The sequence below is a fragment of the Onychomys torridus genome, chromosome 8, assembly GCF_903995425.1.
Source record: "Onychomys torridus chromosome 8, mOncTor1.1, whole genome shotgun sequence".
NCBI classification, from domain to species: Eukaryota; Metazoa; Chordata; class Mammalia; order Rodentia; family Cricetidae; genus Onychomys; species Onychomys torridus.
In genome coordinates this window covers 34,797,199-34,809,245 of record NC_050450.1, presented here as the reverse complement: position 1 = coordinate 34,809,245, position 12,047 = coordinate 34,797,199, and the positions used below count along the sequence as shown (strand labels likewise).

The window sequence follows — 12,047 nt, the reverse complement described above, 5'->3', positions numbered from 1 at the left end:
CTCACTTATTCAGAGGGCCTGATCCAACTGGGGGGTCCACAGCTTTTGGTTCATAATTCATGTGTTTCCATTTGTTTGGCTATTTGTCCCTGTGCTTTTCCAATCTTGGTCTCAACAATTCACACTCTTACAGTCCCTCCTCTTTCTCGACAATTGGACTCCTGGAGCTCCACCTGGGGCCTGGCTGAGGATCTCTGCATCCACTTCCATCAGTTATTGGATGAGAGTTCTAGCACGACAGTTAGGGTGCTTGGCCATCTGATCACCAGACTAGGTCAGTTTGGGCTTTCTCTCGACCATTGCCAGTAGTCTACAGGGGAGGTATCATTGCAGATTTCTGGGGACCTCTCTAGCACTTTGCTTCTTCCTGTTCTCATGTGGTCTTCATTTATCATGGTCTGTTATTCCTTGTTCTCCCTTTCTGTTCTTGATCCAGCTGGGATCTCCTGCTCCCCTAAGCTTTTTTTCCCTCAAACTTTGCCCTTCATTACCACCACTCTCATCCAGGTTGTTCATGTAGATCTCATCCATTTCTCTGTCATTGGACAATCCCTGTGTTTTTCTTAGGGTCCTGTTTTCTAGGTAGCCTCCCTGGAGTTGTGTAGCAGTCTAGTCATCTTTGTTTTATATCTAGTATCCTCCTGTGAGTGAGTACATACCATGTTTGTCTTTCTGAGTCTGGGTTACCTCACTCAGGATGATTTTTTTCTAGATCCATCCATTTGCCTGCAAACCTCATGATGTCATTGTTTTGCTTTGCTGAGTAGTACTCTATTATGTATATGTACCACATTTTCTTTATCCATTCTTCAGTTGAAGGGCATCTAGGTTGTTTCCAGGTTCTGGCTATTACAAACAATGTTGATATGAACATCTTAATTTAACCCATTACTATTAATCTATGTGCCACCGTACATACTTCCCACCTTGTTCATTCTGCATCTCATGGCATCTCTTCAACCCTCCCACCCCCTTCTCAGAATCCTCCTAGTCTGGCTTTCCTGCACAATCTCTTCCTGCCCAGCTGTAGACCAGTCATCTCTTTATTAACCAATGAGAGTAATACATATTTACAGTGTACAAAGATTGCTCCACAGGAATTCCTCATTGGTCCTTTACCTTCTCTGGGTCTCTGACTTCTATCCTTCCCAGGGTGATCACACAAACCTTTGGGTTTCCTGTTTCAGAAAAATGCTCTGCTGCCTTAAAAATAATTTTGAATATCCACATGATACACCACATAAAATGTGATCATTTGATTTAAAACACTAGTCAGTGATCCCTGTCTTATTGTTGTGGGAATCTTCCTGGAGTAATCACTTTAGCTCAATGAAGATGGAAAACAGGAGACAGCACGGAAGACCCAAAACCTGGATGGCTCCCATAAGGCTCCCATGCTGGCTTCAGTTGGTGTTCTCATTTTTTTTACTTTTCTTTTACTGAAAATAGTCTTTTCCATACAATCAATTCTGAGTACTGTTTCTCTCCCCCAACTCCTCCTAGATCCTCCCCATTTGTCCTCCTATCCAAATCCATACCATTTCTCTCTCTCATTAGAAAACAACCAGGCATTTAAAGAATAATAATAAAATAGTGCAAATTGGGCAAGCAAATAAGCAAGAGTTTACACAAGCATATGTGATAGTCAGCAGGTTGTCAAGGTCAACGACCCAATGCTTCAGCTATTTCTCCAGATCACTCTGTTGTAGGTAACAGATGAAGTCATTCTTGGCAAAAAGTTAGTACAAACTGTACTTTAGGTAAATCAGTCAATAAATCAATAAATCAGTATTGAATTTGGTCCTTTCTATCATATCTTATATCATTATTTAAATTTTTAAAATTTATTACACTTTAATGATTTAGTGTACATGTGCATTCATGGTTGTGTGTGTGCATGGATGTGTGTGTGTGTGTACATGCAGATGTGTGTGTGTGTGTGTGTGTGTGTGTGTGTGTGTGTGTGTATGTGGGGGGGATTTTTTGTGTATGTGTGTGTACAGTTGCCATGGAGGGTATGTGGAGATAAGAAGACAACTAGGGAGAGCCAGCACTCAGGAGGCAGAAAACTGATATAGAAATTAATATCCCTTTGCAAATTGGCTCTTGTCAACAATCCAGCTGGCAATGAAGATACCAATACCATAACTTTTGTTAACTCTTTAAAAAACCAAACATTTCATTGATTTTGACCAATTGATTCACTATGAAAGAGCTTCTTCTTTATGAATAAATTAAATATAAAAATGACCTGGATACAATTATAAATTTGGAACTCTGAATGAAACCAGTGATAGTCCCAAACCCGGTCACTCCTGGAACAGGACTTCCCTCAGGCAGAGAGCCTGGGTCCCGCTCCCCCCTTTCCCCTTCATTTCTGCATTGTCTCCTTCCAGCACCTAATTCAGAGTCCAGTGAGTGAGGACAGGACACTGAGCACCAAGTCAGACTGCAGTGGAAACAGCACTAATGAACTCAGTCCTTGTCCACTATTTTCTCCCCTGATGTCTGCCTGGTCCATTCTCACCATGGCAACCTCTCCTGACATGGAACACCCATCCCTATCCTAAGATCACCATATAACAGTGCATCATGTTTCATATTTCATGAGCCATTCAAAAGCATGCACACCTTTAGGCTCCTTTCTGTTTATCTGCCAGAGAAATTAAAACCTGCAGTTCCCATGACTTAAGCCCTTTTGGAGAAGGTGAGGAAAAGAACATTTTGAGTTACAAAAAAAAACCAACAAAACACCATAACCATGAAGTACTTCTAAATTAAGTCTTGCCACACACATGTACACACTTTTAGTTTTTTTCTTTTTCTATTTTTAAATCCTATTCCTCTCTTCATGATGCTTTTAATAACTAAGGTTAGTTATTTCCTGCATTACCAATAATTGTCTCTTATGACACAAGACTTATGGGGTCTAAAGAACACAAGAAATTCTTAAGTGTTCGTATTTGAGAGAACTCCCCAGTGTGTGGGAAGACTGAGCACCTTATTCACAATGACTATGCATATGAACAGCTAGAGGGCTATACTCTTCTACTATTTCTGGCAATTGGGAACACCAGAAGAATTGACACAGAAAATGACCCTGAGCTTAAAGGGTGTCCAGCATGGTGGTACTCCATTACTTTCATCTACAGTCTTGGAATGATGTCATCTTAGAGGGCAACTGAGAGTCATTCCTGGGATGAAGATTGTCTTCGATAATGTAGACTATGTCTTCACCTTGGGATTTCACTGTGCTTTCAAAAGCTTTCTTTTTATAATCATGGAAGACAAATGAACCACAGCGAGAGTTGCTGAAAAAGAGTAAGAAGGTCACTTATCAGGTCTGAGCATAGTATTCATTTATGATTCAGCAAGACTGGGTATTCAGGACTGCAGGAACCCCATCCACAAAAACTAAATAGGGAATGAATAGCACTACATAGGGATCTGATAGTAGAGTCGTAGACACATTTGCTTAATAAACACCAGACAATCTAAGAAATATTAAAACAAGAACAGTTCATATTGACATCAATCTGGATACTCATGTAATAGAACACAAAAGTGGAATGTCTAAAAAGACAGATACCTAACATCACACCAACAATAGCAACAACAACACCTCCCACTACAATAATAAATAAATTCTTGTTTTTAAAAAAGAAATGGTTTTGAAATCTGCATAGCATCTGTATACTCTAACACTAAAACAGATGGGGAAATATGTAAAGCATCAAAGCAGGGCCTTTCCACAGGGGCTGGTGATCAGGAATCAGCTGCAAAGTCTACAGTACAGCGAGCATTCACATACATCACATGAACAAAAACATCAGGCATGGTAGGGAAAGGAACTAATTTGGGGAGAGAGCTGCCAGTGTCTGTGGTCCATACTTTCCCATCATCTGGGGGAGGGGCTTTGACTCTGGTAGTCACAGTGGACTGCTGTGTGAGCTTCCTACAGCTCATGGAGCAACAAATCAGAGAAGAAAACAGACTGACTAACTCATGGCTAATTTTTGACAGAGTGGAGTTTTGTCTTTTACAGAAAGGCCATCTCTACTACTGAAATATAGAGCCAATGGCCATCTCTACTACTGAAATGTAGAGCCAATGGCCACCTCTACTACTGAAATATAGAGCCAGTGGCCATCTCTACTACTGAAATATAGAGCCAATGGCCATCTCTATTACTGAAATGTAGAACCAGTCAGCAACATGAAGAACACCTGAGAAGAGAATTACAAAGAAGATGGGACAAAGTTTTTCTTTTGGTGGCTCAATATCACATGAATAAGTATGGAAACAACTTAGGGTCAGAAAGCTCAGAGGAGCCAATGTGACAACTGACAGAAAATGGTCTTTGGCTTTTTTGTTATTTTTTTGTTTTGTTTTTCTTCATTTTTGTATTGTTGTGGGTTTTATTTGTTTTTTTCTTTCTTTCTTTGAAAGAAAAAGAGAACTTATGTTGGGAGTGTTGTGAAGTGGTGTGATCCAAGAGAAGTTCGTGGGTAGGAAAGAACATGACCAAAACATGTAATATGAAAAACACTTTAATTAAGAATAAGTAAATAAAAAAGAAGGGGAAGGAATAAGAGAAAGGGGAGAAAAGGAAAAGAAAGAAAGGAACAAAAGAAATCCACACGACTGCAAGTTCCAAAGCAATGGACACAAGCCAAGGCAACTTACATCTCTGGCTTCCTCTTCTTTCTCATGTGTCTGCACTCTGAAATGGAGTTGGGGGAGTTAGGAGGAGTTGAAAGGAAAATTGAACATGTCATCAAAAACATTCATGATATTTTCTTCTAATCAGGGTGTTGTTTCTGTTTTTAATTGAACCGTTCCCCAGTAACCATGGGAGGTTCATTCATTCCTGTATCCCACAGGAAGTTTCTTCTAAGCATTTCTGATTTGATGCCTTCACCCAGGTAGCATTCCTAATGTACTAGAATGGCATTGGTACATTCTTCCACTGAAAGAAATGGAGTTTAGGGTTTTAAATTGGCTGCTGGAGAATAAGCTAAACAGGGACTCTTCAAGTGACCTGAGACACAAGGTCCTGTTAATGGTTTCTTCTATCGAGGACCCTTTAAAAAAATGTCACTAGGCACTATACTGACCTTGGCTGCTCCCATAATATTACTCAGGAAGTGTGTACCACTTATTTCTCACTTTCCACTTCCTGTCAAAGACTCCCAGTAGCCACCCTCCCTCAGGGAGAAAAAACAACTTCAGGCTAAGAAAGTGAGCATATCTGTAGTATTTTATGCAACTTACATTTATCTCTTTTAGGCATTATCTTACTATTCTAGTCTAAGCTATGACCTGTGATCCTTCTGTATGAAACATCCAAATGGTTGACACATGTATTCTTCTTCCCAGGTTTCTACCCAGTCATGTTAAACAGGTCAGTCACAAGCTCATGTGTGGCATCTTGAAAAAAATCAATGGCTGACATTCTTACACAGGGAATGAACTACACAGACAGAAATACCTTGCACATTCCCACAAGCCCTGCAGGAAAGGGCCATGCAGGCCTGAGTGCCACCATCAAAGAATTCTGTTCAAGTGTTAGTCACGCAGTTTTCCCTCCAATGTCTTATTTGCCTCTTCTATTAAATTTATTCCAGAACATTCAATAGTTCATCATCATGGGGACAAAACCAGATCTGCAGGCTAGGAGAGAACACACTAAGCATCTCATAATGCTCTCTTGCCTACCAAACTCAACCCTGTGCAACAAACTCTTGTTTCATAATATTTAATTTCTCTTTCTTTAAAAATGTATTCTCGGGGCTGGAGAGATGGCTTCAAGGTTAAGAGCACCGATTGTTCTTCCAGAGGTCCTGAGTTCAATTCCCAGAACCCACATGGTAGCTCACAACATCTGTAATGAGATCTGGCACCTTCTTCTGTATACATAATAAATAAATAAATATTAAAAAAATTATTCTTTCTGTGTGTCTCTCTGTCTCTGTCTCTCTCTGTGTGCAAGCATATTCATGCACCCTTGTGTGTCTGTGTGAATATGTACTCTAGAGACAAAGTGTCTGCTAAATCTAGAGGCATCCCATGGGGATGTAGTTACAGGCCATTGTGAGACACACACCCAGGAGGTGGGATGGATCTCACATTCTCTGTAAGAGCACTCATGCTCCTAAGGGCTGAACCATCTCTTCAGCCCCAAATTAAATTTCTTTATGGTTAATGTAAATTTAATTTTTCTCTTGAGGTAGCCAACAACTGAGACATAAAAAATTAGAACATTGAAATATAGAAGCAGAAGGCTAAGAAGTTCAATACTGGCCTCAGTTACACTGTAAGTTCAATGCTAGCCTAGGATATATAAGACAGACGACTGTATCAAACACTCCAAAGGAAACAAATCAAACAAGCAATGGTACTTAGGAAAAGAAACACCAGTATTTAAGCTTTACAAGTTATATGAAACAGGAATCTTGATGATACTGTAACAGTGCTCACTGACCATGCCTCAAGTGTTAGAAACAATCTCAGTGCACAGTAGGTCCTAACACAGTAGTCCCAGAGGGGACTACTATATGTATCTCGAATTGGGGAACACAAGGAATCATGTGAAATCTGAACCCCATGGCATGTAGAGTTACTTGAAGGCAGTCAGAGTGTCTGGGAAACACAGATGAAACATACTGTCTTCTAGCAAAGGGCTAAATAAGACAGAGGAAGTGCCATCTTGAGTAAAATGTGGGAAGACTCCATTTGGCAAGAAGAGCTGTGGAGTAAGCATTTTCCTACCATCAAAATCTATGCTCAGACGCATTCTCCCTAGTCACTGCACTGTGTTATAGGGCCAGTCTCAGAAGAATGCAAGGCCAAGCTCTGAGCACTCAGAGACAGGCTCAGGACCTCCTTGCTTCAGAGTTGAAGGTCCAGCAGGACCCCCACTTTGCTTGGTGGATTTAAATTGGCTTTGCACTGTGCTACAGGGGTAAAAGATTTCGCTCTGCCAACCTTCCTTGGATTTTGCGATCATTAATCAGGGAGACCCACTCCCATTGCTAACACTGAAAGCTTGATAGAGTTACTCACTTATGATCATCAGGATGCTCATGAGAAGCAGCAGCACAACAGACACGGAGATGCCGATGTAGAGGCCCTTGGTGGGGATCTTCAGGGGGCTTGGTGTGGGGACCACTTCCTAAGGAAACATCAACATTGAAGAGGCGCCAAATGAGATGAGCAGAAAACCCATCCTGGACTTCAACCTAGACTTTTCCCTCCGTTTCTGTGGCTACTCTAGAATATGCAAGTAAGTGGGAGTGTGCACCTGGACTCCCAGTATTTGAGAGGCAGAGGCAGAAGACCACCTGAGAGGTCCAAGACAGTCTGGTCTACATAGCAGTTCTGGGACAGCCAGGGCCACATGGAGAGATCATGTTTTTAAATAGAATAGAACATGTCAGTAAACTCAGACAACCTGAACTGGTACTAAGCTGTGCAACTCTTAGACAATGTAAACTTTAAAATGTCTAGGAGAAGGATGACAATGTTTTCTATGTGGTTTGAGGTGACAATATGGTTGCATATCTTGTGAGTGGTTATTTCTGCATCAATATTCTCTAGGTTATTCCTCTACTGAGAAAAACAACGTTGCCTCTATAAGTCAATGCTCTGAGGTTCCCATCATGTGCTTAGCTCCTGAGCCTGGTCTTTCCTCACATATCCTAATTGTCTTGTAACAGGCAGTTCTGGATTCTACTTTTTTTTTTTTTTTTTTTGAGACAGGGTCTCTCTTCTCATTATGTAGCCACAGCTACCCTAAAACCTCTGTATAGACCAGGCTGTCTTTGAACTAACAAGAGATGGACCAGACTATGCCTATGTATGTCTGCAATTAAAACCATGGTCCACCATGTCAGATAAGATCTACATCCTTTTTTTTTTTTTAAATACTCAGAAGTGGCTGCTCCTGGATGCAGCCTGATTAACACCATGTGATCAGACAGAAATGCAGAATCTCCCCTAGTGCCCTGGTGCAGGTGATCAGGGATCAGCACATACTGGAATAAGCAGGAGACAGGCTTGGGAGCAGGTGAGGCCCCTCAAATAGCTTAGCACTCATCTACCAACCCTAAACAGAGCCCGTGGGATGGGTTTAACTGCAAGGAAAGGGAAGATCAGAGACCAGATCTTTGCCCCTGTATAAGCCTCATCTCTGGAGCTCATCCCAGCTCCTCTGCCTAGTCAGGGAGACCATGGACAAGTCAGTTAAGTTCTGTAACTTCTGTTTCTACATCCTCAAACAACTCATTCAGTAGGGTTCTGAGGAAAGGGATTCTCAGATCTTTTTTTTTTTTTTTTCTTTTTCGAGACGGGGTTTCTCTGTGTAGCTTTGTGTCTTTCCTGGATCTTGAACTCACAAGGATCCGCCTGCCTCTGCCTCCCAAGTACTGAGATTAAAGGTGTGTGCCACCACTCAGCTCTCAGGTCCTTCTTGACAAACACTATGGGGATATAAAATAATGTGTGTTGGTTTTGAGAGAGGGTCTCATGTATTCTAGGCTGGCCTGGCACTCACTAGGGAGCGAATATGATGAACTTCTGATCCTCCTGCCTCCATATTCTGATTGCCTGAATCATAGTCAGGTCCATAATGCCCACGTGAACATTGACTTCATTTAATTTTCCTAATTATGAATGGCAGCAATGGCTATCCTTTGGAAGTTGAACTACAGGTTCAAGATGTAGGACGATGTTGCTAGGCATGGGAGTACACACCTGTAATCCCAGGACTTGAGTAGAGACCAGAGGTCCCAGAGTTCATAATCATTCTCAACTTCATAGAGAATTCAAGGCCAGCCTGGTCTCCAGGAGCCCCTGCCTCAAAAACAAACAAACTAAAAACCTAGACACAAGCACACGAATGTAGCTCTATGCACTTTTCTCAATGTACCTAGAGCCAGATTGACCGTCTCAGAGTCCAAATGTTGCTATTTCTTGTTTCGAATTTAATTCTAAAGTATTTCTTCTTGCTGGTAAAGATGCCTGTACTGCAGTTAACTGAGCTCAGGTACAACTTCACCATGCAGGGTTGTATTAAAAAACAGCACAAGTCTGCTCAATTAGCAATACTCTCAACACAGCATGATGGTTTCTGATACTGCACTAGGATACATAAATGTGATATGTTAATTTATTCCACTCTAGTTAGCTCATTCTTTTTTTAACTTAAGTTTTAACCATAGAAAATCAGTCAGTTTGTTTCTCTCTGTGCCTTTACCTCCCTCCATTGCTTTGTAAAATATCACTTATTGGGTATCTCTAACAAACTTTCTTCCTAACACCCTTTTTTGAGTAAAATTCTTCTCTTCTTTTCAAAGCATTTATATCATACATTTAGTACTATCTTTGTCTTTGTGGAATTATTGAGACATGGTCTCACTGTGTAGCTTAAGCTGACTTGGTAGTCCAGGCTATCCTGAAACTTGGTATATCTCCTGTGTCAGCTTCCTGAATCCTATGATAAAGGAATAAACAACTATGATTGACTCTCTTTCTCTTCTTCTATTTCTTCTTCTTTTAAGACATAAGTCTGTGAACTAAATTGATTTACAAAGTCTTTAAATGCAACATGATTCCAGGAAGACAGACAAATGAATCTCACTATTAACACAGGGAAGGATATGCTTACAGTGTGATTATTCCAAGGGCGGTGTGAAGATGTCACAGTGTTGGTGTAAACTGCTCAAAAAAATTAAAATTAATTATCATTAGAAAAATGTTATACTTTCATTATAGACATTACCCATATTCATTCCAACTTCTATGGTAGATTTAAAGTTAAATAGCATGATCAAAAACTATAGGAATACGGGGTTGGGGATTTAGTTCAGTGGTAGAGCGCTTGTCTAGCAAGCGCAAGACCTGGGGTTCGATCCTCAGGTTAAAAAAAAAAAAAAAACAACAACTATAGGAATGCATAACATCAAACATCACACTAAATATTATTATTTTGTTAAATTTCTCTTTAAGTTGCCCATCTTAACCTTTCTGTTCTGGACTCACGTAAAATTCTCTTTCTCACTTTGAAAAAGTACAAGTACATACCCAAGCTTATCTACAAATTTAGGTGAAGCAGAGAACTCAGTTGTGGAAAGGTTTAAGGTGCCACCTCCTTTATACTTCCATTTTTGCTGAGGATGGTAAGTGCACAAAAGCCACATTCACATTCGTGAGTCTACTCAGAATGAATGGAACTATCACGACATCAATAATAGTATGCTCTCACCTAATGTCACTGAATGTCAACTTGGATCAAAATATCACCCAGAAACCAATGTGTCTCATGTGATATAAGAATGAGGACTTTGTGTGGTAGGAGAGTCACTGAACTCTAGATACATATCAGGGTGTTTCTGAGACATCTCTATTTGGAACAAATTATATCATTTATGCTTTCTAAAATCTGTATGTCAAATACAGAATTCTCATTCTGCTGAATAACTGCAATAAACAAATGCCTTACACCCTAATCTTGAACTCCTCAATTCAATTTTATTCATTAAAAAGCACACATCAGATGATTATACACTTGTACTTTTAGCAAATGACAGACATCTCTGCTGGCAATGCACACACAGTAAGTACCCACACAATGAGTGGAGTGACCCACACTTTAGGTCTATGGAAGTCCCAATTACTGCAAAAACTTTTGTTGCCCAGCATGAGTGAAGTTGGACTCATAGCCCTCCTTGTTTCCACATTACTGTGCTTATATTTAATCATTTGGAGCTCAATTCCAAGGAGCCAAAGGCAATGACTAGGTTTAGGCAACATCTATAGTCTAAGCTGTTTGTGAGATAGAACCTTCCAGGTATAAGAGTAAGTGACTCAGTAAGGAAGATAAGATTTGAGTTCAGCACTGACAGGCATGGTGGTAACCACCTTTTATCACCAGAGGCAGAGGCAGAAAGATCTCTGTGACTTCAAGTCAAGCTTGGTCTACATAATGAGTTCTGCCAGCGAAGTTGAGATCCTGTCTCAACAAAATAAAATTCAACTAATACTACCCCAACCAGTCACATGACAATGTGTAAATTATCAGTAAAAAAAAGTATTTTTGCATTTTTCTGCTTCACAAATAAATTAAAAGATCCTTGAATCAAAACTTTAGAAAGCACCAACTGTCCCTAAAAAGGGAGACTTACAGATTCTTCTCCAGTGAGGATTTGAATACAGGACAAACCTTCCAAACATAAATCTCAGAGAAGGAGATCTGACCCTGGACTCAGAAGAATCAGCTTTGAACCCAAGTGAACAGGGACAGAGTTTGAGCCACATTCTGTCTCTGTAACTTCCACCATGAACTTTCTGAGTCTGTCAGTTCCTGTCACTATAAAATAGGGACAGGTCACAGCTATGTAGGACACAAGTGTCTAAGAATAAAGCGCTGCATCATAAAACATGTAGCATGCATCCTGATGCTCAGGAAATGCTAAATGTTAGCTTCACTGTGCTATGGCCTCAGCTGAATGGACTAATTTCAAAATGAATGTAAAGGGTCAAGAGTCCCCCTACCCTGACCCTAGTGCTCAGTCATCTCTGGTCCCCCTTTCTTAAATCAGAAAATCATGCCCCACTGAGCAAGATTCTCATCAGATATTTTAGATCAATGATCCACCTAAGTCTGGCTAATAGTGAATCCCCGGGGAATCTGATACAGAGAAATGGGTGTCCTCCATGGTCAAGCTCTTAACATGCTGAGAATGCATTTAAGACTGTAAAATCACAGACCTGGTGAAGCTGTTGTTGAGGACCCAGTTGAGGATGGTTCACCTATATTATATTTCTGACTTGACTCAGTGGCCTGTGTTTCCTACTACCTCTCATGAGAAGAACTCAGAGCCCTGAAACACATGAGTTTTACCTGGTTTGGGAGTCTGTGTGTGCACTGGTGTTGGAGGAGTAGAGGCAGAGATTCTGGTTGATGTTGGATCATTTGGGGGTCTTGTTGAAGTAATTGTGTATTTTGTGGTAGTTGTGGGTCTCATTGAAGTAGTTATGAATTTTGT

General features: G+C 40.5%; 1 protein-coding gene across 1 annotated transcript in view; it reads right to left on the bottom strand.

The window, feature by feature from the left end:
• Window positions 1-3,142: 3,142 nt before the first annotated feature.
• The window catches only part of LOC118588632 (hepatitis A virus cellular receptor 1 homolog), a 13,811-nt gene continuing 4,906 nt past the window's right edge, over window positions 3,143-12,047 (bottom strand). The window contains exons 3-6 of the mRNA XM_036195203.1: window positions 9,668-9,717; window positions 7,066-7,174; window positions 4,687-4,723; window positions 3,143-3,311 (exon numbers count right to left, since the gene is read on the bottom strand). Coding sequence (XP_036051096.1) covers window positions 3,143-3,311; window positions 4,687-4,723; window positions 7,066-7,174; window positions 9,668-9,717 — 365 coding nt within the window. The remainder of the gene's footprint in view (window positions 3,312-4,686; window positions 4,724-7,065; window positions 7,175-9,667; window positions 9,718-12,047) is intronic.